This window comes from Eurytemora carolleeae, unplaced genomic scaffold (assembly GCF_000591075.1).
Source record: "Eurytemora carolleeae unplaced genomic scaffold, Eaff_2.0 scaffold225, whole genome shotgun sequence".
NCBI classification, from domain to species: Eukaryota; Metazoa; Arthropoda; class Copepoda; order Calanoida; family Temoridae; genus Eurytemora; species Eurytemora carolleeae.
Window position 1 is genome coordinate 55,168 of NW_019396157.1, and position 26,271 is coordinate 81,438.

The 26,271-nt window shown below is 33.3% G+C and overlaps 1 protein-coding gene across 1 annotated transcript in view; it reads right to left on the reverse strand.

The window, feature by feature from the left end:
* Nucleotides 1-26,271, reverse strand: part of LOC111696696 (uncharacterized) — a 38,021-nt gene that overhangs the window by 2,007 nt on the left and 9,743 nt on the right. Inside the window, exons 19-54 of the mRNA XM_023466396.1 lie at nucleotides 25,693-25,780; nucleotides 24,169-24,266; nucleotides 23,133-23,173; nucleotides 22,738-22,818; nucleotides 22,438-22,552; nucleotides 21,947-21,986; nucleotides 20,594-20,676; nucleotides 20,246-20,455; nucleotides 17,876-18,005; nucleotides 16,095-16,240; nucleotides 15,828-15,965; nucleotides 14,610-14,715; nucleotides 13,335-13,459; nucleotides 13,157-13,259; nucleotides 12,509-12,624; nucleotides 11,876-11,960; nucleotides 10,396-11,812; nucleotides 8,715-8,918; nucleotides 6,232-6,605; nucleotides 6,056-6,167; nucleotides 5,747-5,923; nucleotides 5,444-5,522; nucleotides 5,157-5,366; nucleotides 5,027-5,103; nucleotides 4,527-4,614; nucleotides 4,279-4,468; nucleotides 3,979-4,169; nucleotides 3,782-3,905; nucleotides 3,388-3,538; nucleotides 2,995-3,184; nucleotides 2,621-2,914; nucleotides 2,446-2,561; nucleotides 2,152-2,250; nucleotides 1,657-1,730; nucleotides 1,461-1,586; nucleotides 1,019-1,151 (exon numbers count right to left, since the gene is read on the reverse strand). Of these exons, the coding sequence (XP_023322164.1) occupies nucleotides 1,019-1,151; nucleotides 1,461-1,586; nucleotides 1,657-1,730; nucleotides 2,152-2,250; nucleotides 2,446-2,561; nucleotides 2,621-2,914; nucleotides 2,995-3,184; nucleotides 3,388-3,538; nucleotides 3,782-3,905; nucleotides 3,979-4,169; nucleotides 4,279-4,468; nucleotides 4,527-4,614; nucleotides 5,027-5,103; nucleotides 5,157-5,366; nucleotides 5,444-5,522; nucleotides 5,747-5,923; nucleotides 6,056-6,167; nucleotides 6,232-6,605; nucleotides 8,715-8,918; nucleotides 10,396-11,812; nucleotides 11,876-11,960; nucleotides 12,509-12,624; nucleotides 13,157-13,259; nucleotides 13,335-13,459; nucleotides 14,610-14,715; nucleotides 15,828-15,965; nucleotides 16,095-16,240; nucleotides 17,876-18,005; nucleotides 20,246-20,455; nucleotides 20,594-20,676; nucleotides 21,947-21,986; nucleotides 22,438-22,552; nucleotides 22,738-22,818; nucleotides 23,133-23,173; nucleotides 24,169-24,266; nucleotides 25,693-25,780 (6,131 nt within the window). The remainder of the gene's footprint in view (nucleotides 1-1,018; nucleotides 1,152-1,460; nucleotides 1,587-1,656; nucleotides 1,731-2,151; nucleotides 2,251-2,445; nucleotides 2,562-2,620; nucleotides 2,915-2,994; nucleotides 3,185-3,387; nucleotides 3,539-3,781; nucleotides 3,906-3,978; nucleotides 4,170-4,278; nucleotides 4,469-4,526; nucleotides 4,615-5,026; nucleotides 5,104-5,156; nucleotides 5,367-5,443; nucleotides 5,523-5,746; nucleotides 5,924-6,055; nucleotides 6,168-6,231; nucleotides 6,606-8,714; nucleotides 8,919-10,395; nucleotides 11,813-11,875; nucleotides 11,961-12,508; nucleotides 12,625-13,156; nucleotides 13,260-13,334; nucleotides 13,460-14,609; nucleotides 14,716-15,827; nucleotides 15,966-16,094; nucleotides 16,241-17,875; nucleotides 18,006-20,245; nucleotides 20,456-20,593; nucleotides 20,677-21,946; nucleotides 21,987-22,437; nucleotides 22,553-22,737; nucleotides 22,819-23,132; nucleotides 23,174-24,168; nucleotides 24,267-25,692; nucleotides 25,781-26,271) is intronic.

Below are 26,271 nucleotides of genomic sequence, written 5' to 3' on the forward strand. Positions count from 1 at the left end.
TTTTGAACTATATGCAACCCAATTCAAACCATGACTCTCAATGAAACTTAAAAGGATAAAAAGAAAAATAACCCTGTAAACCCTCCTCCTACAAGCATTCCAGTGCTTTCTTGGGAAAGGGACTGTACATGTAATTTTAAGCAATTTCCTCTTTTAATAGAGTGGCATGTCCTATTTACAACAGTGCTTTCAGAATATGTCAAGCGTAAAAATTTGTTATTTAAAACTTCTAAGTTTCATTATGAAACGGACTTTGCATTCATGCTTCAGAGATAATTTAGAATTTTTTTGATTGTTTCTCAGATAGAGGTTGAATTAGAGCAAATTTTGTGATACCTACATGCCACTATTTATGTCTCCAATATTTCAAGTAAAAACTGATTTAAACGAATAATTGTTAAAAACTCTAGACATCAGTGTCGCAATCAGTGTTAATCGTTTTGGTTCGTTTTTTCAACTTACAGGATTTACCGATTATATTCTGTTAAGTTTGTTAATCACGTTTTATGGTTATTTTTGCCTTTATTTTCTGTCAAGGTCAAAATTTGGCCTAATTTAAGAAAAGCAAATATTTAGAATAAGAAATATTTTCTCTTGTTACACAAATTCTAACTAGGGCTTCCAACGCGGATTTTACTTGCGCGCAATTGCGAGCCCTGTAAACTCCTGACAATTACGCTCAATACCGCAAAATTGCGCGCAATTTGAGAAAAGTCGCGTGCAATTCCGAACAGTTTGGCGTAATTCCGCGCAATTGAGCGCAATAGATTTTCGAATGGAGACCCTACTTCTAACACAACTATGCCAGATTTTGGTCCTAAAGAAATAAAGTAAATGCAAAAAACGAACTTGAAAGTTTAAGCGTTCTAGTTTAAGCCATGAGGTGGGGGGGGGGGTTTAAACACCCTTGTCCCCCCATTGTATAGGGTTAATACACATCCCTATAACCATGAGGGGGGGGGGTTAAAAACCCCTGTCCCCCCAATTTACACAGGGTTAATCCCAATAGTCGTATTACCTGACATGTAGACATGACAAATGGAGTGGCAAACCAATCATAATCAAACACTTGACCTTCTGGACATCTAAAGGTCAAGTTGAACCCAACAGGGGGAGCTGGAGATAGATTTGCATCTCCAAAACCAGCATAGCTGAAATTAAAGAAATAATGTTTACTTCACTATAAATGAAATAGGTTGGTTTACATCAATTCAAATTAAAAAACTTTGTCTTGAAAACAATTTCAACATTTAATTTTTTTTTAAAGAATGCCAGAATTTAAATAAAAAATCTGTTAAAATTTTGTTGGAGAACAGTGAAAAATGATGAATTGAAGAGCAACCTCTAAAAGATATTACCTGGAATTAGACAAAAGGGCACCCTGAAAAGCTAGTTAGTTTAAATTTAACTTGATTTCACAGAGGTTTAAACATGGCTAAAAGTTTTTCTTTTCGTATCACCTTAATTGAACATCTCCTCTGATCTCCAAAGATTTGACCTCTGTCATAGGAAACAGATGCAGATAGTAAGGATAGGGTGGATCATCATTAGCTTGTACTGCCCAACCATCATCGTCACAACGTATTCTAAATTAAAACAAGGTCATCAAATACATTCCTCTGTAAGGGAGCCCCCAATCCAAATATAAATACTTACTTCAAAATGAACGGTTCATCAAAGTCGATCGTTGTTCCTTCAAATGGTTTTCCATCCACAATATCAACAACACCCTTTGACATAGAGAATTGTTATCTATTTGGGGATTATTGCAAAAAACCGTTAAAGAGCCAGACTGTAAGCATAATTTCAAATGACTCTTCAGAAACAAATGACAATGCTCGATCAATCAAGAGCTTTGTCTGATTGAGTATGAATTAGATATAAATATTTTAATACTTTTTAAAATCAATTATGGTCAACTATGGTTTCTCAAGGTTACCATTGTGAATTGGGCAGTGAATGGTGTTGTTTGAATATTTAAGTATGAATAAAAAGTTTCTTTCGCTATTTGCACTGATTTTAGCATAGAGATAAAAACATGACTGAAACTATTCCATGAAGACAGGATGCTCTTTTTTGTTGGAAAAATTGGATTTTTTTTTTAAAAATTGGTTCTTGAAACTAAGTTAAAACATATTTTTAACTCTCAACCTGAATCTGTCCAGAACGTTGGATAAATTCTCTCATTGGGTCTATAATTATGTGGAGAGCTTCATCTCCTTTTGCTCCATGCAAAATTATTTCAGGAACCTTTAAAAGAGATTTCAGATTTTTTGAAACTAATAAAAGTTCATATTTTAGTAGTGATAATTCAAAGCATTACATACATTAAGAGATATTAGGTAGATGAAATGGAACTTGCTAACCATATTTCATTAATAAGCTGTTTTAAAGTTAATTTTCAAGAAAAAAATGTTGATTCTTTGTAATTAAATACAATATTACCTTTTTCATTTTTGCTGGTATTTTGCCAACAATTAGAAGCTTTTTGCGCCCATCACATTGACTGGGACCAGGAAAATTGATTGTCATGGGAATGGGAGGATTATACATTCCATAATCTAAACAGATATATCAGTTAGGAAATATTACTATAGTTGTCTAATCAAGCACGAAATACCTGATATCAGAGTCATGTTATTCTTAGCATCAGGACTGTAAACAAAACCAATCTCTCGGGGAGGGAATGGTATATCCTGACATGCAGTGGCTGCACAGTTTGGAAGGATCGGTGGACTCCATGTTTTATTCCACAAACATTCAGCATACAACTCTTTTTGACAGTTAGTTTTGTCAGTGCAAAACTTACCATATGGTCCACAGGTATACTTGATTTTATTCTGATATGATAAACTTCCATCCCATTCCCATGTCCCAGCATCAGGCTTAGGAGGGGGACTTGAACAGTTAATACCTGCACCAAAGAATGATTTAAAAGTACATCCTATATTTAGCTTGACAAAATAAAAATCCAACATTAGGTAAAATTCTTACTTTTAACACAAACAGGCCATACAGAAGGTGTAGTAAAAGTCCCATCTGCTAAGCAGGATATATTCCATTGTCCCAAATTTTTATCCATCTCAAAAAAGTGCTCCTTATTGACGCAGGAGTATCCAGTGGCATTTCCAAAGGGAATTGGGTTGCCGTTCCAGACTGACTTCAGATTTGTCTCAGGTGGAGGCTGTATTGAGAAAATGAGAATATATGGAACTTTGTCACAATGCTATTATTCAATGCAGTAAACGTATATTTTGGATATAAATAGCTGCAATGGAACAAAAGTTAGTTACCAGTGAGAAAAAAAACGAAAGTAATAGAACATTTTAACAATTAATTGCAACCAAATTTTAAGGAGTTTTCTTGCAAGTTGGAAAAAAGAAGTACCTTTGGGGGGTAAAGACAATGAGTCCAGATACATTTATCTAGCGTATCTGCTGGTGTCCAAGTTCCATTCCAATTACAAGTTATTGTTCGTTCACTGTATAATTTCTTAGTTTTGGGGTCTTGAAATTTTCTGGCCAAGCCACATTCATACCTGAAAAAGAGCTTACAATAATTTTCATTTAATCCTTTTGCAGGGGTATATATGTTCAGTTTAAACTCCCCCCCCCCTCCCCTGGGATGGGGTGCAAAATATAAGCTTTATTATGAGGTTATATCAGGGGAGGGGGGTGAAGTGAAGGGAAAAGGTAAAAAGGGAAGGGAAAGGGTTATGCAAAAATCTCAGAACTATAAGCCACCCCTGTTTATTTGACTCTTTTATGCCACAGTTTCTTGCCTAAGATTTGATCCATAAGATCTTCTAAGGATTTGGTCTTCTGTCTCCACTTCTCTTTTTTGTCTGATATTTCCTTGAACTTTTGTCAAGTCACGTTTTTGTCGTCCCAGTTCATTGCAAACAACTAAAAAAAAACATTAATCATACTTTTTCTACAATCAAACATTTTTGATTTTTTCTTTAAAAAAATTAATTACATTTATAGAATTTTTTCAATAAAACTGCATCTTCAGACTGATCTGGAGTCAGTTTCATCTCCATAAAAATAACTTCTCTCATAGATTCATAAGTTTGTGTTGTTAACTGAGAGGGTGTAAATATTGTATCCTGTAGAGCTGCTAATAATGCACCAAGACCACACAACCCTCCTGATGGAGACCTGACTTCCCTAAAAAAAATATGGAAATTAGCTCTGTGCAACTATTTCCCCATTCAAACAAAAATCATAAAAATCTATAACTAATCAAATATGAAAGTAACCTATTTAGATGACTTACCGCTGACTTAAATCCACCAGAGTATGAATTGTTCTATTGAGCTTCTTTGACAATTTCAACAAGATCATTCTTTTATGGTCATCAACAGTTGAATTGACAAGATCATTTTCTGTTGCCCAAGAGTTTTTGACCAATAAGTCCCTTAAACATGTACTAGCAGAGGAAAGCTCTTGCCAAGGATAACAGGTAACTATAATATTATAGAAATAAAATTTTTAGAAAATTGAAATTAAATAAAGATAAATTACCACAAATGTATGAGAAACCGATTTCTAACTTTGGAGTAGTACAGTTTGTAACATAATCAGTTGAAGTTGCTTTTATTGAGCATTCAAACTAAAAAAAAGATTATCATTTAAAATTTGACATGTTATCTATTTTATTGTTGATATATTTTAATAAATATCATTGGGGAAGCAACACAAAATCTGTACGGGACCAATACCAGATGGTGAATATGAATTGTTTCGTCAGATATTGATTTAAAGAAATCATGCATTTTAATACAAATATAAATTGTTTTTTTTATCTTAAATTCACGTACAAAATAATGAGACCTAAGTATAACTTTCAACATTTTAGACATGATGGCATAAAAGATGAACTTTGCTTCTGGTTGATTATTTTATTTTAAAAAAATAGTTCACAAGTTGAAAAAAAATGAACAAACTCTTTACAGTAAGTAAGCTTTACCACATTTGTACAATTTTGTGTTATGCTAGGCTAACATAGAAACAATTTGATTAACCTTTCCATGACAGTTACTTTGGAACATGCTGGTAATGCTTGTATTTATACAATCTTGTCTTGTGCTAGCATCTTGGCCTAATAAAAAGAAAATGAAATAAAATTGAATTTATGATCTACTAACTCATTACCTTTAGTTCCATTACAGAGCTCTCTACCAGAATCCTTGTATCTACCTATGTAGGCATTCTGAACATAGACACTAAATATTGAGTGACATTTTACTGGAACAGGCTCATTATCCAGACCACAGCCCTTTTCAGGCTCAAGTCCAAATACATCTGGAAGATACTCCTGAACACCCTCAACAGGAGTTTCAGGGGGAGCAGGACAGAGAGGAGCTGAAGTAAAACATGTTTTATCCTGCAGATTTCTACATAAAATTCCAAATGTGTATCAACAATTATTATTAACATACCTTGAAGGCATCTGGGCCAATCACTGTCTGTGTCCGGAACATTGAAGAAACCTCGCTTTGAATTAGGAACTGTTCCATCCTAAGTACATGGATTAATTACTAAAATGCCCAGGGTTTTTGTTATGCTAGAGGATAATCTCTTTTGTCTATAAAGTATGTGTAATCTAATTGGTCTCTTAATTAAGTAATCCCTGCATGCTATGGCCACCACAAAGATATTGAAGAGAAATCAAATTATTCCTCTAGTCTGCTACGAAAACAAATACATGAATATTACAATCTGAGTCTTAGATCTGTCTATACCTGACAGGTATAAACAACGTCTTCCTGTGCTGGATCATCCTCAAACAGCATTCCTCGCTTACAGACATACTTTGCTTTTCCTCCAAATGGAATTGTCTCTCCAAACCAATTTGTCAATGCTAGATTAGATTCCTTTGGTGGTTCTGGAGGCCTTAGACATTCTACCCAATCACATTCCTAGCATATTAGAGGTAAAATGTTTGATTATGAGGGTGGGTGGTAAAACATAGTCCAGAGGAGGGAGCAGTGCATTTTTTGTCCCCTCCCAAAAAAAGAAATTTAATTTTTGTCTTATTGTGTAAAATTTACCAAAATATTTTGAAATGGAGTCCAAATCTTGTTCCACTGACAGGTCATTGTCATTTGTTCATAAAACCCTCCATCAGGTTTTTTGAATTTTCTAGCTGACCCACATTTATACCTTTGACAAAATAAATGCTTGAAATGTAATTCAATGTTTTAAAATTTCCATAAAAAATACTTACACAAGCGTTGTATTGAAATTTCTTGAAATAAGTGTGTTGTTAACTTCGGACGTTAAAGTTTCTGAAATGGAAGTTGTAGGAAGAGGATATTCAAAGCGCCTCACAAGTACTCTTCCATCATCTTTATTTAGAATATACTCTGGATTAGTAGGTATAACTGGAGGTATATCACACTGGATATCAACTAAACAGGTTGGCCAGTTTCCTCTTACGTCCACAAAATCATAAGTTCCATCTGGCTTACACTCCATTGAAAATGTAGATTTTGACCTATCTGACTCCCAGTACATTGTATGTGCATTATCTGATAGTCTCTTATTTCTGCATTCATATTCCTTTTTCTTGTTAATTGGTGTCCAGGCACTTGTAATTTCCTAAGAACAGTTGCCATTTATTTCAAAAGGGTTTATTTTATAAATATTACTAAAGGAATTGAGTCTTTGTCATAAAATCTGATTTTCTAATCCCTACATCTTTGCAACCAAATGTCGTTGACCTATGATATTTCAAACTATTCTGTGAGAAAATACTTTCAAACTTAGATTATTTGATTCCTCAGGTTGCAAAGATTTAGTGATTAGAAAATCTGAGTTTTTCCCAAAGAATCAATTCCTTTGAATTGTTTTAACCCCGTCAGGACAAGTTTAGCATTTTGCTTTGCTACACTGAGTATTGTTGTCATTAGTTGCAGTACATGGAAAAGGGATATGGGTCATTCCATGCCTGCAGATCACCATACTTTGTGGTCAATGTCTCCGATTTTGCTCAAAATTTTAAGGTACCTTTTTTAGGATATATTCAGGGGGGAAATGCAATTTTTTTTATTTTGACCACTGTAAAGGTCTTTTTGGCCATTTAAAAAATCGTTTTTTTTCAAGATTCAAAATTTGTAAAATTCATGAATTTTAACGTTTAAATAGAGAAAGTTATATTTTGATAAGTTTTGATGCCATATAACAATTCTTCATATTAATTTAGAAACCTATGACAATTGTCTTTTTATATTTTTGGTAACTATTGTAATTTGTATTTTTAAAATCATAAAATTATACAGGGTGTCAAAAAAGAGGTTTTTTAAAAACGGCCAAAAATTTGAAAATCATATCAACATGGACAATAATTGGGTTAAAAGCCTGATTTCCTGGGAACACTCCGTATTTTCATCATTTTTTCTCTTTTTTTTCGGTTACTTTTGTCTTGAAAATTGAGATAGAAGGCTGAAATATTGCATACAGCCTCCAATTGAGGCCATATTCAAAAGTTGTGAAGAAAATTTCTGATCAGACGTGTTTTCATATTTTTTGCAACCATATAAGTCATGTGATTACAAAAAACACTTATATCTGACCTTTATTTTGACCTCCTTATAATAATGGCCTCTAAAGAGATCAAACTATAAAAACTATGAAAATGGGTCATGTTAGGTATCAAATTACAGATTTTTTAGTGTTCTGATTCTATTCCTAGCCACCTGAACTAATTCTAAAATACCAATGAACTCCGGAGGTCAAAAATATAAAATCAATAAAAATAAGTAATGTGAGGTATTATTAAATCATAGGTTTTTTGGTGTTCTGATTCCATTCTGACGCCCCTTTTTGACCTCAAAGGATCCTCACGATTCATATGACCTCCAGATGTAAAATTAAAAAAATCAATAAAAATGAGTCTTATCAAATATCAAATCATTGTTTTGTTTGTTTTCTAAATCCAGTAAATGATCCATTTTTTCTCCAAGTGGTAAAAATATCCTGGATCTCCAACATCTGGAGGTCAAATTTTATTTTCTCTGAAAATGGGTCACATTAGGTATCAATCATTGATTATTTCCTGATTTATTGTGTTAACTCTTAACATTTGATCAATCAAGGGAGGGAGGGATGGCGACCACACCAATTTGAAATCCCCAAGTCTGCTGTGGAGAAAGTGATTGTAAAAGATTAAAATCGTCAAAAATAAAAAAATATTGCAATTTCTCCATGAATATTTTCTAAAAGATGTATCCTGAAATTTTGAGCAAAAACAGAGACATTTACCGACCACAAAGTGTGGTGATTAGGCATGGAAACCCTCATTTGAAGATAAACCAAAATTCAATTGAGTATGCATTTACAACTTTTTGGTTTATTTTCATATTCATTTTCCGTGTATTGCACCTAATAACAACTATGATCTGCTGTGAAGTTGACTAAGCAAAATACACACATCACAATCTAGCGTACATTTTCCTTCACTTGTCCTGACGACAGGGAGCCACACAATAATTTTTGTAAATATAAAAATTGAAAATTGAAAATAGAAGTAAATTTACGATGTGTAAACAATCAAAATAATTTAATATGTTGACTGTCTCTGGGGTAGCAAAATATGTTGAACTGAATTGTCTGGCTTGAGGTAAAGGTGCTTTGCTCCTTTTATTGTATATTCTACTTTATTTATTTAATACTTCTTTCATTAATCATTCATTAGTCTAATAGTCATACCTTCAGTTTTGTATCTGGAGGGATTGGGAAAGGAGTTATACAATGAGTTATCTTACAAGTAGGTAGAGTTGTTTTGTATGGGAACCAATTTTTGTTCCACTGACACCTTATATTAACTGAGATAGCATCCCCACCCTCCACTGAATCTGTATCAAATTGGGATCCATTCTTACAGAAGTATTGTATTGTAGAATTGTAGGTGTCCTGTAAAAAGATAGTTGTTGCAATGATTGATTATTATATTATTATGATGGAATATTTCTTATCTTTAACATTTAACTCTGTACGTTAAGGTTTACATATTATTCTGGAATTATTTTAAAGAATCAAATTAAAATTTTTCAAAAAATTCTCTGTATTTTTGTTTAAATAAAAAATGTTTGTTGCAAACAGATTGCATAAATTAAAAAAGTGAAAAAAATCACTGGCAAAGGGGAAATGGAATTTTTGAAAAGCATATTGAAATGAGTATCATATAGACAACTTTAATTTAATTTAATGTTAACAATATTATTTTTTCAATTTGATTCAATTGACAACCATATCTTCAATGCATTTCAAAATTTGATTTTTCACTTTTGATAGTGTTTTCCCCACGTTTTTGTTAACCCTATTCCTGCTGGGGGTGGGGGGTCAATTTGACCCCCCCTGTAGTTTTTTTTACATAGCTCAAAAAGTATTGGTCTGAAACTGTTGAAATTTTCTGACTTTTCCTACATACCCAAAGCCTTTTTCTTCAGGCCTAAAACCGGGCTTTAATACTAACTGCCTGAGTCTTCAGGCACACTGCCTGAATGACTTCTTTTTCCTGTAACAAACTAAATCTTTGTTTTGACCCACTTCCACTTGTCAGATTTTGATGAAATTTAGCTTTTTGGAAAGTCTTTGACATAAGGAAATGAATTTCTTGAGTTTTGCGAAAAAAAATTGCAAATTTTTTGCAAACAACCTGTCAAAGGAAATCTGTACATTTTTAGTTTTTCTTGATTAAAAATCAGGTTATTTAAAATTTTGCAAAAATTTTTGCATATTTGAAATGACATGGTCAAGGGCTTTTCAAAAATGTATAATTTTTCTTTTCTTGGACAAATTTTTTTTGCAAACATTTTTACTATATAACTGGATTTTGCGTTAGAAAATTCAATTTTTGCAAATTTGCAATTTTTTTTGCAGATTCTAAAAGTAGAGCACAAGAGCATTCTAATGATGTATCATTTGTCATATTTGGATATCAAACATGGGATTTAGAGGGGGGGGGGGTCAAATTGACCCCCCCCAGCATATCCTGGTTTTCAAGTACCCCAGCAGAGTTAGGGTTAAAATAAGCATTTGTATTTGCATTGTCCATTTGTAATCTGTGAAAAAATAATTCATCTTGAAAACTTCTTGGAAACTCCTTGAAGAGTAGTTTTTGGTTCTCAACAGTGATTCCCCATTTCAGAACCTAACACTTTGATGTGAGGATTCAAGTAGGCCTGGGCATATTCATTCTTTTTAAATCATAACCTTCAGTTCCGTTTGTTCCCATGAAAGAACAATTGTTTCCCGCGAACAACACCCAGCCCATGAGCTGGGCATGTTCCTACATCTTTTTAAATCACTCCCTTCTATTCGGTTTGTTCCCATGAAATAACAATCATTCCCCAGGGACAGCACCCAGCCCTAGCTGCAAGACACTTACCGAGTTTTGGGTACCCCTAATCCATGTCATATTTCCACCATCTGGTCTAGATGGGGGAGCTCCACAATTAATAGTTCGGGTACAATTCGGCCATTGTGAAGGTAGTTCATACAGTCCAGTGTCTAGGCATTTTACTGTGAAATTCGTTTTAGTTGGATCTACTTCAGAATTTTCTATAAACATGGAGGGAAGACATTCATACATAACCAACGTTCCAAATGATACAAAACTGTTTGTTATGTTATCGGTTGGAGTTAGTTTAAAATTATTTACAAGAAATGGAGCTGTATGTGAACCATTCCCAACATTAGGGTGTCCACAATGGTGAATGACACATTGCAGAGTTGTTCCATCTATGTTATATGTCTTCTTCCATTGGCATGTTGACACAACGCTAGGTGCCACGGGTACACTTACATTTGTAGTTTTGACATAACTTCTTAAATCCTTGCATTTATACTCTAGTTGAGAATTATATGTAAAGTTGAAAGGTTGAGGAGTCTTATCTGTTCTAATGAGCTCATTTGTTGATCCTGGATCTGGGCATAGTATACTTTGAGCACATTTAGGCCAAACACTGGGGATATTATATTCTCCAGTATCCAAACATTCTACAGTGATGTTATTCTGTGTTGGATCGATTTCCATATTTTCTATAAACATTCCAGTTTTACATTTGTACATAACTGTAGAACCAAAGGAAACAAAATTGTTTGTTATATTTTGAGTAACCACCAGTTCAATGTTGTTTTCTGGAGGGGGTTCTTGATGTGAACCATTTCCAATATGGGGATGTCCACAATGATGAATGACGCATTTGAGAGTTGTTCCATCTATATCATAGGTTTGTTTCCATTGGCATGTTGACACAACGCTAGGTGCCACGGGTACACTTACATTTGTAGTTTTGACATAACTTCTTAAGTCCTTGCATTTATACTCAAACTGAGAATCGTATGTGTAATTAAAAGATTGAGTCTTATTTGTTCTAATGAGCTCATTTGTTGATCCTGGATCTGGGCATATTATATCATCAACACATTCAGGCCATGGGTTAGGGTATTTAAATAACCCATCTTCACAATAAACCCTTGCTGAATTGGATGCAGAAGATCTTTTAACTGTGTCATTTTTAATGTAGAAATTAGGTTTGCAACGATATCTTAAGTAGCTACTCATCGCTACTCGTTCTTGAGCTGAGACATCATATATGTTATTAGTTGAATCAATGAATACTTTGTCATAATTTAGCTCAGTTGGTATATCTGATCCATTTACACAATATAATAGTTTACACTCCAAGTCTGATGGAGATACAGTAAAGTTTGTGTTCCAGTCACATAAACCAGGGTAAGGATCTTGTGTGTGGTTTGATCCTATCTTTTGCGGTGAATATCTTTTGTCGGCACAGATCCATCTATTCAAAATTAGTTTGTTTATGTTCAACCTTATAAAAAACCATTATCAATTTAAGTATTACCCTGTGGTATGATTGAAGGTTGTGTTCACTACTGAATTTGTTAAAATGAGATCTGTTTCCAAAGCAAAGGGATCACAGTAAGTTACTAAACAAGAAGAGAAATATGTAATGCTCCTGAGAATGGATCATACTACATATTTTAACTAACATTGATCTTATTTTTAAAAAAAAGTAAACTAATAGCATGATCACTGTTATCTAACATAAAGTCAGAACTTTTGTATTGTGAATCTCTGAATCAAGCATTGATCTCTACCTTTTTTGATCCCTATTCAATATCCCATAGTGGTAATACCTTGCAGCCTGCAGGGATAACTAAACTGTTTGGATAAATCATTGATTCTCAAATTTAAAAGTGCCCACATTGGATATCAGGATCAAGCTTCAAGATTAATGATAATCGATACAAAAGTTCGGATCACTACTTCTTAGAAATATTGATATTTTTAAGCTAAAATCTGTCAAAATCCTGGTATTTGAATTTTAAAAATATTTCAACCAGTCCATTGTTCCTATAAAATCTAAATAAGTTTTAGGGCAGATAGATACATCTTTTTTAGTTTTACTTTTCCAGAGGTCTTTTGAGGAGAAGATTTAAAAGAATTACATTAAATTAAACCATAAATGATATACCATTTAAACATGTTGGCCAGGATGGTGTTGAAAAAGTGTTGTTTGGGAGACAAGTAAGATTGTATGTATCTATAGAGAAGTTGGATTCCAATTTGTTAAAACCTCCAGCATTGCATCTATAAATAGGAATGGGTAATTTCACTTTATAGAAAAACAACTTTATCATTTTGTTAACAGAAACTGATTTAAACAAATCAACACCCCTTTATTGTATAGATTTCTAAAACAAGTTTGCCATTAAACCCTGTTTGTAATGATCACTTTTACTAAAATTTTTCTAAGATTTAATTTCACATATTTGCAAAGCATAATGTATATGATCTTATTTTCGATTCATTCTTTTGTCAAATCTTCAAAAATAACTATCAACTCCAACACATGTATTCAGCCAGCCTAATTTTATAAAATGCGTTAGGTCCACTAAATACTAGGCTCACTGGACAGGCTGGTACAACTGATGAGTAAATGTGTAAGTGGTATGATCATCCTCAACAAAGCTTTTTGTGTGTGTTGCAGTGATTTGCAGAACACTGACCAAAGAAATCTTGGCTTAAGTGGATCGTTACATCCTCAACATGGGTTGGATTCACACACAGCCATATAACTACTGTGAAAGTTGGATGATTAATCATGTAATCTGTGTTTTACCTATATGTTACAGTTTGGTTATGAGAAGGGGGGAAATTTTTGTTCCATCTTAAAACCAGGTTACTGGATTCGTCTGGGGTAGGAGGATTAACACATTTTTCCCCTGGTAAATGTTAAAATTAATCTAAAAATGATTTAGTATAAATATAAGAGTAATGGAAGTAAGGAAATTACTTACACTCGCATGGATGTGGTATTGATGTTGATGTCCAATTTTTATCACTTTGACATGTGGTGTAAAAGGTAGGATAGAAAGATCCATTTTCGCGCTGGAATGCTTTCCCAAACTCTTTACACTGGTGTCTACAAGATATTTTGATAATAATAATAACGTTTTTATTAATTTTGTGGGTCCAGAGAAAAGGGTAATTTATAACAACTCTGCTCTTAACCCTATTCCTGTAGTTTTTTTTACATAACTGAAAAAGTATTGGTCTGAGGCTGTTGAAATTTTCTGACTTTTCTTACATACCCAAAGCCCTCCCTTTAGGCCTAAAAACAAAGCTTGAAAGGGCATGGTTGTAATTCCACCATTGTCATCTTACACTTGAGATTATGCTTACAGTCCCTTTAACCCTATTCTTGCTGGGGGGAGGGGGTCAATTTGTATATTTTTTTTATTTAACTCAAACAGTATTTGTCTCAGGCTGTTGAAATTTTCTGACTTTTCCTAAATATCCATAGCCCTCCCTTTAAGTGGTTTTTTACACTGAATGCCCGAGTCCTTTAGGAGGCACACTGCTTAAATGACTACTTTTTCCTGTAACAAACTAAATCTATGTTTTGACCCACCCACTTTCAGTTGTTATATTTTGATAATTTTTAGCTTTTTGGAAATCTTATGACATAAAGAAACGAAATGCACAAGTTTGCAAAGAAAATTAAAAAATGGGAAGGGTAAGGGCTTTTCAAAAATGTATATTTTATCATTTTTTTTTTGCAGACATTTTAACTATAATATAATTGGATTTTGCAAATTTGCACATTTTTTGACAGATTTTAAAAGTAGTGCACAAGAGCTTTCCAATACTGTATCATTTGTTATATTTGGACATGAAACACCCCCCCCCCAGCATATCCTGGTTTTCAAATACCCCAGCAGGGATAGGGTTTTTAGCTTCATTAGAAAGATGTCAGGTACTTTCTTCAAAGGCATTTTCCCAAGCGGGAACTCTCCAAGGGTATTTTCTTTAGTGGCAACTTCCCAAATGTGCATATCCCAAGCAGTGACTTCCCAAGTCCGTCCTAGCCACAAAGCTTGGTGCATTATTGTGTTCTATCCACAGCGCTTGGCCCCCCTAGTCCATTCTAGCCACAGTGCTCAGCCCCATTGCAGCATGGGCGCCTGAAAGGGAATTTGTCACTTGGGAAGTCACCCTGGGTAAATGCTTTCGGGAAAATACATAACATCATTAAAAAAACTCCTCCTTATCAACAAATTAAGACAACTTACGGTATTGATATTTCGTAGTAAACACTTGTTTTATCCCAGTTAACAGTTTTAACATCAGGTCTGGTATTGATTAAGTCAGGAAGTTCTCCAATAGTGCAATTGATTCCTATTTAATATAAAGGTTATGAAATGATTAATTGATTAATTGAGCTTAATTCATCTATCAACGATTAACAATTATCAGTGAATCGAAGTTTAAAAGAGAAAATGTTATAAAACCTTGAAAATTTTGGAAATAATCATGCAACCTTGTTAGGTTAATTCAATAAATGTTTCCCGATATTCAAAAAAAAATATTTTTAGACCAAAATGAACCAGGATTTGAGTGTTGGCATCTATATCTAAACAATGTTTTATTTTGAGATACCCTAAGTCCCAACTCCAAACCTTTTTGCTAAACTAGATTAAATTTGAATTACCCAACGAATAGCAAAACTGCACGTGAAACATTTTATTGAAATAATGGTGTAATACATTTTTACATTTTGCGGAATTTTTGTTAAGATGTAAAACTTTCATATTTCATTTGCTCAAATCTTTTTAAAGATTGTAAAAATTCCAAAAACTGACAGAGAAATATAGCTCTTTAAAAATTGTTGAAGTTAATGGGACACTCTTATAGTTTGAAATATCAAAGGTCAATTACATCAGGTTTATTTTAAAACAGAAACATGAAACTAATCAATATTTCAGAAATTTATAGATTTAAAGCATTGAACAAGTTTTCATTTAGCAGATAGTTTTAGGCTTTAGATTAAACATTGTGCTTTAAACCTTAAAGAAAATTACATTAAAAGTTATGGATATGGCATGGATATTGGCCCTATAAAGACAGGGGTCTGAATCTTTGTATAGTCTGGGGATGCCAGAAAGGATTTAAAAAAAAATAGTTTTGTTTTAGACAAATATCACGATGTGACACATGTTTTTACATCAAAAATATAGTTTTTAGATTTGTAGCTTTAGTCAGAAAAAAGTGAATTAGAACCGTACTTTATACCGACCTGTACCCTTCCATGTGAAATTGAAAAAGTCTTTTTGAAAATCCTTTAAATTTCTATTCATTACAAGTAAAAAAATGTCATGGTTTGTCAAAACTGAGAGTGCTAGGGTAAAAAAACTGGAGGGGAGTGGGGCCATCCTGTTTATGGTTAAAAGATTAAAATTAATTTTGACCAGTTTGATTTTGAGGATTATTGATAAGTATGAAATGCTTACTATGACAATATCGAGGAATTTCATAAACATATTTCCAGCGAGCAGCGTCTGATCCTCCCAACCACTCAACACATTCAACTTCTCGTTCATGCACAAGGTCAAGATTTGCTCCGGTCTGCCGTTTTCTACGACCGGCAGCTTAAATTTAAAAAAGATGTTATAGAGAGATTGGGTAAAAATTAGTAACATTTTAAATTCAAAATTGGATTTTAATTTAAAGACACATAATACATTTTAATAGTTATTACTGTTAGTCTGTGGACCTACCGTTACATACTGGGTTTGTTCCAGATACCCATCCAGTGGATTTGTCAATACATGTTGGTACAGGATCTCCAGGTGGATTATATTCTCTAGATTTGTCTCTGGGCTCAGTTTCTCCCGTTTTTTGGTAAATCCAGAAGTTTCCCTCTCTAAATGTGTATATTATACAATATGTATACTGTGGTTACAGGACTAAAGTAAAGCAACTATAGTTGTTTCAATAGTTTGTTCAACAAAATTGGTCATTCAATTTTTTCTCTTCTTTAAAACATGCTCAATTTTTTGGCAAAAACGATGCCCATCTCTAGCAACCCAAACCTTAACAATTGTAAGAATCCAGAACAACCATTAATGACAACATTTTGGAACAAATGATTTTGAATGGAATAAGCAATCCAGCTTATTATTATTTTGTCTTGACAATGTGCAGACTAAGTGCTCACCTAAGATTGTTGACATGAAAATCAGCTAAATAAAAGAAATAACAGCTATTCGGTAACTTTATTGAATTACTTGAAATATGAAAGTTTAAAAATAGTTTCCTGTAGTAGGATTATCTTAAGTAGTTGGAAAATAAAAAAAGGTATTATTGATGGATCATGGTGATAAAGATCACAGGGAACAGATGGAGCTTTATGTTGGTGGTAAGCAGGTCAGCAATATCTTGACGGCAGGTTTGCTCACATCTAGGCCTCAGTCCCGGGAGGAGATTGCAGTTCCATCATTGGTGCTGAGGTTAAGGACTCTGACAGCTCAGGGCACTATTAGATTGGTATCATTGGTGCTAGCAGCATGAGGACTTCGTCAGCTTTTAGGTTACACGATAAGTTTTAGAACATAGTTGTCTTAGATGTTAGCATTGGATGCAAGGCTAGATATCTGTAGCTCCATGAAGGAGTCAGGAGGGTTGGAGATGTTAGTGTTCCTATACTGATACCCTAAATAACTGCCCATACCCCTCCCAATAGGCAGAGAATGTGGGGGGGGAGTAGTAACGCTAATTCCACATTGATGAACTGGAAAAGGATTTCTGTATCGAGAATATTATGCGGTCGATTGTAATACACAGGGTTCACCAAGGATTGTCTTCCTTATAGTTTGAATTTGTTTTAACAAGGATAGCTTCCCTTTTATTTATGCAATATGAACTGTTGTATACGTGTATAAATGCGTAAAGTTCAATTCAGTCAGTTTTAAGTTCTCTTTCTACCAGTACTGGCTCATTTGCGAACTATCCAGGAGGAGAAGGTCAAATGCAATTGACATAACTGACAACACTAAATTACTGCTTCTACTTTGTGGCTCCGTTGCTCCTCTAGTTCTGATTTTACGCACAATGTTTGAATTTAATGAATGAATAATAATCCCTCAAAAACCGGTTTCAATTGAGCACCGGCTTCAATATTGAAAAATTTAATACAATTGTAAGTGGAACGAACCATACTTGAGCTGCGGCTTAAATTTAAACTGTGGCTCAAATTATCTAAACTCGGCCACAAATGAAAGAAATGAAAATGTATTCGGTTACGTATTATGAAATGAAAAGTTTTCTTGTTTTTCTCAATAGCTGTTCAAAAAGAGGAGTTGGGATAAAAATGTAAGATATCAATCTTACGTGAATTTTTCTACTTTAATTTAATGCACATTGATTGGCTGACACGGGCCACGGCCCACAAAAGCTAGACTCAATATTTTGTTAAACTGTAACAAACAACACTATTATTATAATACAAATGTTTTCAACAGAATCTCTGCATATTATCTCCAAATTTTCGATAATTTACCTGTAAAACCTGTGTTTGTCATCATTAACTTTAGTGTAGGCATTTAAGTCAGGCCTTACTTCTGCATCCATTAAATCTGGTACACCATCTTTGCCGTATTTTTCCCACACCTTTAATTGGGAACAACAGCCTAAATTAATTTCAAGTCATGTTAACATTATTTGTATATAATCGAGCACGTAAGAACTATTCATCACTGAAAATCAAAGAGAAAAAAGTCCAAATCACAAACTGGGGAACAAACATGAATTCGTAGGTATTGTAAGGGGGGTTCAAGATAGGACACTAACCCTGTAATGTAAATGAACCCCACAAACAAAGATGGCTAGGACAGTCAAAGAGGGCCCAATCTGCAATGATTCAGTACGGAGAGTTCTAACAATACCAGGATAGCATGAAATTGCTCATTCATTCGAAATAAATATTTTTTTGCACGAAATTGCTGATGAATACATAATTAAAGTCAAAATTTTTGCATGATTTTGCGAATGAATTCGAAGAAAAGTAATATTTGTTTCAGACATATTGCTCAATTATGTAATGTATATAAAATATTTAAATATTTGGAAAGTATGATGTGAATTAGTTTCAGTAAAAAATAACTTCCATATCTGCAGTATTTTATTTATGACCAATGATTTCATTATTTTCATCTTCTTTAGTTTGACATGGTAAGAATGTTGGTTACATTTCTCTTATTTGAATGTCTGTTTGTTTGTTACCTATCTCCATCAGCTGTACCAAATTGTCTTAAAATTAAATGGTGACTTACATATCACCGCCAAAGGATTGGGTGAGATTGGGCCGGAGGAAAGAGTTGGGCTCTGATTGGTCTAATTTTGGATTCATTCATTTGTTGGAATTGTTTATCAAAATTTAGCGAAATAGCTTGAAATAAGAAATAGCAGGAATAACAAAATGCGCAAAAACCAAGATTTTCTTCATAATTTGCGTGCAATAGCTTTTGCACATCAATGTGAAATTATATCAAAAGGAATTGAGTTTTTGCCACAAACTTTAATTTTCTAATCCTTATATTTTTTAAACCTAATGGTGTAAACCTTTGATATTTCAAACTTAGATTATTTGATCTAACAGAATTCATAGTTTGAAATATCTCAGGTCCACTACATTGGATTGCAAAGATATATTATTAAATCAAAGTTTGTGGCTAAGACTCAACTCCTTTGGTGCAATTTTTACTCGAAACGTAAGAGAATCTTTTCGCATTTATTGCACGATTTTCGTGCAAAAACTTTCGATTGGAAACCCTAGGTCTGAGCACTAAGCTCACAACAAGTGATTTAGTGCTCAAGGATTCAGAAATGGTTTTGTGACCGAAAAGGAACAGGACTAATAATTAATAAAAACTAATACTAAACTAACCATATTTACAACTCATTATTTAGATCATATAAAGAAAATGGAATTTCAGCCTGGGGAAGAAACAAATATTTGAAATGAGAGCAATTCACATTTTGAAGAAACGCGCAATAAGATTAATTGATAACTCAAAAGCCATACCTCATAGTGATCCACTATTCCTCTAGTATAAGATTCTAAAGGTTAATGACATGGCAAGCTAAAGATTCAGTGCCAAAAAAAGAGGTAAGACTCAGAACCAATCATGGGTAGGGATTGTAACGTTTTGATTTTTCAGAAAAACGATCGTTTCATTATGAAAACAACGACAAAAAATCGAAAACGAAACGATCGTTCTTAAAAACGACCCTTCATTAACGATCGTTAACATAATTGTCAATAAAAATTTTTTTCAAAAAGGATCGTTTTTAAAAACAATTGTATAAAAAACGGTCGCAAATCGTTTTAAAAAAACGATCGTTTTCAAAAACGATCGTTTTCAAAAACGATCGTTATTTGTTTTCTAAAAGTTCAAAATGAAAGGGTTGTTTTTAAAAACTATCGTTTTTTTCCGAAAACGAAACGATCGTTTTTGAAAACGAAACAAAAAAAACGATCGCTTAACAATTGTTTACAAAAACGATTAGCAACCCTAATCATGGGTTATAACTTGATGCCAGTCAGGGGTAAATACTCAGTGCCAGTCAGGGGTTAAGACTCAGTGCCAATCAAGAGATAAGATTCAATACCAATCATGGTTTATAACTCTTTTTAACTCAGTGCCAATCAGGGGTAAATACTCAGAAAGTTTAGCTAGAATGAATCTTTTGTATTTTGGTAATTTGTTGGGACCTGAACATTACTAATTTCAAAATCATTAAACGAAATAATATCAAACAGAGAGGTTGCCAAAGAAAATAATCTGGTGATATATGATGCATATGTAATACACTTCTGGTAAAAGAAATTAAAGGGAGTTCCTACTGAATACTTGTTTGTGATTCATACCAATTAAGGAATTAGTTGTAGTTGTTGTTGTTGTTGTTGTTGTTGTTGTTGTGGTTAAAACTTGCAATAAAGTGGTTAGAATTGGTGCAGCTGTTGTTGTAGGAGCTACGGTTGTTGTAGGAGTTCCTGTTGTTACTTGAGCTGCTGTTGTTACTGGAGTTGCTGTTGTTTGACCTGTTGTCAGTACTTCAGTTGTTACAGTAATATTTTCTGCATAGTCAATGAATAACATCTATTCTTAATTAAGTTGACTCAATTCTCAAGTAGTGAAGCAATTAAATTACGCACTGTAAATGTAGTCTCCATATTTCTATTATGATGTTTCTGATTTTTTGTTATTCAATATTCCTATGTATTCAAATCCTTCATGGCAGGTGAACTTCACTACTTGACCTATTTCATTCCCCATTGAAGAATTTGTTTTAGAAGATCTAAATACAATGTTTCCGGTGAAGTGAAGCAATATGAAGGGAAACTAAACTGAAAACTATAGATTGGTGGACATGCTTGATATGTTTTGGATTAATGTTTATTTAGACTTAACATTGAGAAGAGAGAATTGAGAAGAAAATATTAAGTGAGTACATTGGGATTAAGGATCCCATTCTAAAGTTGACTAAAGTCATCTAAATTCTTAAATCTTGCAACTTTATTTCATAGACCTTTCATATTTCTTGTAATAAATTCCAGCCTGATTTAATAGCCAATTGCTTGAAATCAAAGGTGCAAAAATAAGGTTCACTGTTGTTTCTGCAGTAGAATTAAATATTTTCATTTACCGTTCTAAGGATTCATCTCTAATTGGATGATGAGAAAGATAAAAGATAGATGATACTGCCATGCAATTTCAATTGGTTCAGAAAAGACACACATTTTTGTTTGTTCTACAATGTGTATAAAGAGAAAATGTTTACAACTGAAATAGAAGATGGGCCCAAAGCGCCTTTAAGCCTGGCATGTTAAAAGATATATTTCACTGAATTAACAGATTCTTAATGTAAATAAAAAAATGTTTAAGCTAACCCTTTTTTTGTTTGTTCTACAATGTGTATAAAGAGAAAATGTTCACAACTGAAATAGAAGATGGGCCCAAAGCGCCTTTAAGCTTAGCATACTAAAAGATATATTTCACTGAATTAACAGATTCTTAATGTAAATAAAAAAATGTTTAAGCTAACCCTTTTTTTGTTTGTTCTACAATGTGTATAAAGAGAAAATGTTCACAACTGAAATAGAAGATGGGCCCAAAGCGCCTTTAAGCTTAGCATACTAAAAGATATATTTCACTGAATTAACAGATTCTTAATGTAAATAAAAAAATGTTTAAGCTAACCCTTTTTTTGTTTGTTCTACAATGTGTATAAAGAGAAAATGTTCACAACTGAAATAGAAGATGGGCCCAAAGCGCCTTTAAGCTTAGCATACTAAAAGATATATTTCACTGAATTAACAGATTCTTAATGTAAATAAAAAAATGTTTAAGCTAACCCTGTTCAGAAAAAAAAAAATGAGCAAGCCCTGAAAGAAAATAGTGTAATGGGCTGGAAATGACTTGTGCAGTTAACATTTTAACACAATTTGTACATCTTTGTTAATTACAATTCAGTTTTTGTTTCGATTCCTTAGGACAATTTTTAGAACGAAGGCCAAATATTAAGCAAATTAATTTTTTCCGCCCTCAAAAAATGAAAAAAATATTACCTGACTGGAGTTAAAGGGAGGTCTCTGTCAAGACAATAAGCTAGAAAAAATAGCATTTAAATCATTAGAAAACTAAAGTTATATTTATTACAGTTTGGGCAAAAACAGTTGTCTAAGAAATAAACTTTTAATATAAGTGATGTTTATGTATGTTAGAGATTGTAAAGAATATTTTTTAAAATAAACCTGAGATGAATGAAATGAAGAAATTAGAAAGATTAATGGCCTAAACATTATAAAAAATGGCTGTGCAATTTAAGAAGTATAGAAATTAGCCATAGGGAAAAAAGAAAAAGTGTACTATTTCTCTTTTCAAATTCAAGCCCATTCTAGTTCTCATAGATAAAGTTAGATATCTAAATTTTAGGGGGGGGGGGGTAACTCCTTTACAAGCCTAGGATGGAACAATGCGGAATGACCCCCCTCACCCTGCATACACACTTGATTCTATATATTTTACATGTCAGATACATTGTGTCAAATATACTTACGTTTGCAGTCCGATACTGGATAGGTTTCATTGAAGTCCCAGTAGGGTTGAATAGTATCTCCAGGTTGGTAGGTGCAGTTCCCATACCCTGTTGGTGTCCAGGTTCCATTTTTCCCCTAGAGAAGAACGATAAATTAAAAATTGTAAATGAGGGTTTTCAAAATATGCCTCTTTTATTGGTTTAAACTTCAACCAAATTAATTTAGTATATTTTATTTTATACATAATCAAGGATAAAAAATGGTCAACATTATAGAATGTGAAATAATTTGACAGTCGGTTCTTCCCTCTTATCTCATACCTTAAAAGCATTTCCTGGAGGACAACTGTAGAGAATTCCACTACCAAAGATTTTAGTGACTCCATTCCAATTATGAGTTATCTGTTTTTAGAATATTAGAAGAATTTGTCAAATTTGGTTGATCATGATTCTTTGGAAAATGATGCTGCGCTCCCGTACTCATATAACCCATTTTTATGATGTAAATTTCATTATTTTACAGAACTTTAACTTAAAACTCTTGCATTCCTTGGTTTTGGACTCTGGATAATATTTAAAAAAAAAATAAAACATGTGAAATCTTCAATTGTCAAAAGTTAAATTATTACAAGAAACACCCTGGAAACATATCTTACATAGTTTCTTTCAATATAATAATCTAAAGAAAATTACAGATAATGATCATATATTCTTTCCTTATTACTGGTTAGACTTGGTGGCTCCTTACAGGTCAATGCTATAACATAACAATCATTTAAATTTGAAAGAACTAATTAATAAATATGTTTTAGACCTCTGTAAGAATTTAAAGCGCAGACAAAGAAAATAGGTTTTTGCCACAAACTTAAATTTGTTTGTCCCTATATATTTGAAACCCAATGTTGTAAGCCTAATAAGATAATGTGAACCCAACCAAGGGTTCTCCAATGTGTACATAGTATTGTACAGTTCATTACTCCCAGTCCGGGAAATAATGCCTAACAAATACAATCCAAGAATATAGCCAAACAATCCAAACCCAGCCCAAGAGGGGTATTGAAGCCCGAGTATGTTGCAGCCAGAGTATGTGACAGGATAGGCCAAGGAGGGTACTTAACCCCTTTTCTTATCTGGAGAAATCAAGTCAGTCCTGTTTAAAGAGTGGTTTAAAGGGTGGATTGATGCTGGAGAAAGGAGTGAAACATGGCATTTATCTAGCCAGAGAAGAAAGCAGTAACGTCGGCCATCTTATACCTGGGATCCCCCCAAAAACCTCGGTAGTTGAATGGAAATATATATTTGCCCCAGGCAAATATCATGTGTATTTATATCAACTTTAGTTCTTCCAACACTAATCGTTGGTTTCGTTATAATGTAAAAATAGTTTGTGTGCAGCATTGCTTTCTTATTCCACACAATCTTGACTTTTTACTGCTGAGATCTTTTCAAATAACTATGAATTCTGACAGATCAAAAAGTCTAAATTTGAAATATCAAATGTTAACACCTTAAGGTTGCTTAAATATAAGGACAACAAAAGTAAAAAATGGAAATGTAAAAAATCTTTTTTACATTCTCAATACAAACAAGGTGATTATGTTCGTCTCTTTACAGTCTTTTACTTAATTTTATTTAACTAAAAAACTTTCTTGGCTAGAAAACATTAAAATAAGGTATTATATGTTAAACATTTGCATTAAAAAAAACTAGTTTCATCCTTATTAATAGCGGATCAAAATCAAAAAGTCTTACGGAAGCATATGGACGGAGTGCCAAAGTCAGCTTTTCTGTTCCCCATACAGCTAAACTCCTGAGCAGGATTGGAGCTGTTCTCCAGAGCCCAGCCACTCCTTAATAGTCAAAATCAAACAACAAGCAGTTATTAGCCTCTAAAGGGGGTATATTTTTGGGTAAAATTCATAAACCACAATTTCTAGTAAAGTTAGTAAATTAAGCAAAAACTGCAGCTTCTCTTTTCATCCAAATTTTTGTGTTTCCCTGCTGTTTTTAAGCTTGATACAAAACATAATTGTATCCCTTCTGTTTGAAGCTTGACACAAATCAGTATTGTATCCCTGCTGTTTAAAGCTTGATACAAAACAAATTGTATCCCTGCTGTTTTAAAGCTTGATACAAAACAGAATTGTATCCCTGCTATTTAAAGCTTAATACAAAGCAGAATTGTATCCCTGCTGTTTTAAAGCTTGATACAAAACAGAATTGTATCCCTGCTGTTTAAAGCTTGATACAAAACAGAATTGTATCCCTGCTGTTTGAAGCTTGATACAAATCAGTATTGTATCCCTGCTGTTTAAAGCCTGATACAAATCAGTATTGTATCCCTGCTGTTTAAAGCTTGATACAAATCAGAATTGTATCCCTGCTGTTTAAAACTTGATACAAATCAAAATTGTATCCCTGCTGTTTTAAAGCTTGATAGAAAACAGAATTGTATCCCTGCTGTTTTAAAGCTTGATACAAAACAGAATTGTATCCCTGCTATTTAAGCTTGATACAAAACAGAATTGTATCCCCGCTGTTTAAAGCTTGATACAAAACAGAATTGTATCCCTGCTGTTTGAAGCTTGATACAAATCAGTATTGTATCCCTGCTGTTTAAAGCGTGATACAAATCAGAATTGTATCCCTGCTGTTTAAAACTTGATACAAATCAAAATTGTATCCCTGCTGTTTTAAAGCTTGATACAAAACAGAATTGTATCCCTGCTGTTTGAAGCTTGACACAAATCAGTATCCCTGCTGTTAAAACCTTGACACAAATCAGAATTGTATCCCTGCTGATCTAAAGCTTGATACAAATCAAAATTGAAATCGAAAGTCGTCTTTATTATATTGGTAGCTGAATTACTGAATTAGGTTTTTAGAGAAATTAAAAACATGATTGTTACAATGCAAGGCGAATACAAATATCAATAAGAGGCTATACGTTATACAATATACATGCATGATGAAGACCCATTATTATTCTTAATCCCGAAGCTTCAAAAGTAACTTACCTCCCCTTATAGGGAGAGACCGGCTAGACATGGTAGTTGAGCTGAAAGTGCAGGAAAAACTTTAGGATTCATTTGATACCAATGAAACATTTTTACGGTGTACAATTTTTAAATAAGAGCCTTTAAAAGTCGGTATCAAATAAATCCTAAAGTTTTCTACAATACTGCACTTTCAGCTCAACTACCATGTTTATGGATGTTTCTACAATACAAGATAAAAACTCTTGATTTGAAATATTTCTTTTATGTAAGTAAAAACCTGCAAACATATCGCTGTACAGATCCAGGTATTCTATGATAACGACTGAATTCTGATGGCGCTGTTGTTATATACATAAAACCATTACCTGAAGATAAAAACATGATCATTACAATTAGGGTCAATATTACTCCGAATATTACTCTCCCCTCTGCCACTTCCCCCTCCTTATATATTTTAACAATGAATTTGTGGGTCACTGCGCTGCCTACCACAGATTCAAAGTTGAATTTACAACTCAAATCCTTCCTGTGTCTGAATTTAATAAATTTGAGCCCCGTCTCAAATCCGCCAAAAACCGGTTTCAATAGAGCACCGGCATGAAATCTTAAAAAACTTAAATACAATTTTAAGTGGAATCAACCATATTTGAGCCGCCTCACAAATTCCTTAAATTCTGCCTCTGAATCTTTAACTTTAATCCAGCAGTTGGTAGGTTCAGCGATGGATGGAGGTAACCCCTGGCTGCCATGAGCCTCCACTATGCAGAAACAAGCCTCTTCACTATAAATCACAGCTACTTTATATCTGGTTTTTACATGTAACAAAGGAGTAGAGTGTCCCAGTAAATACTGGTTT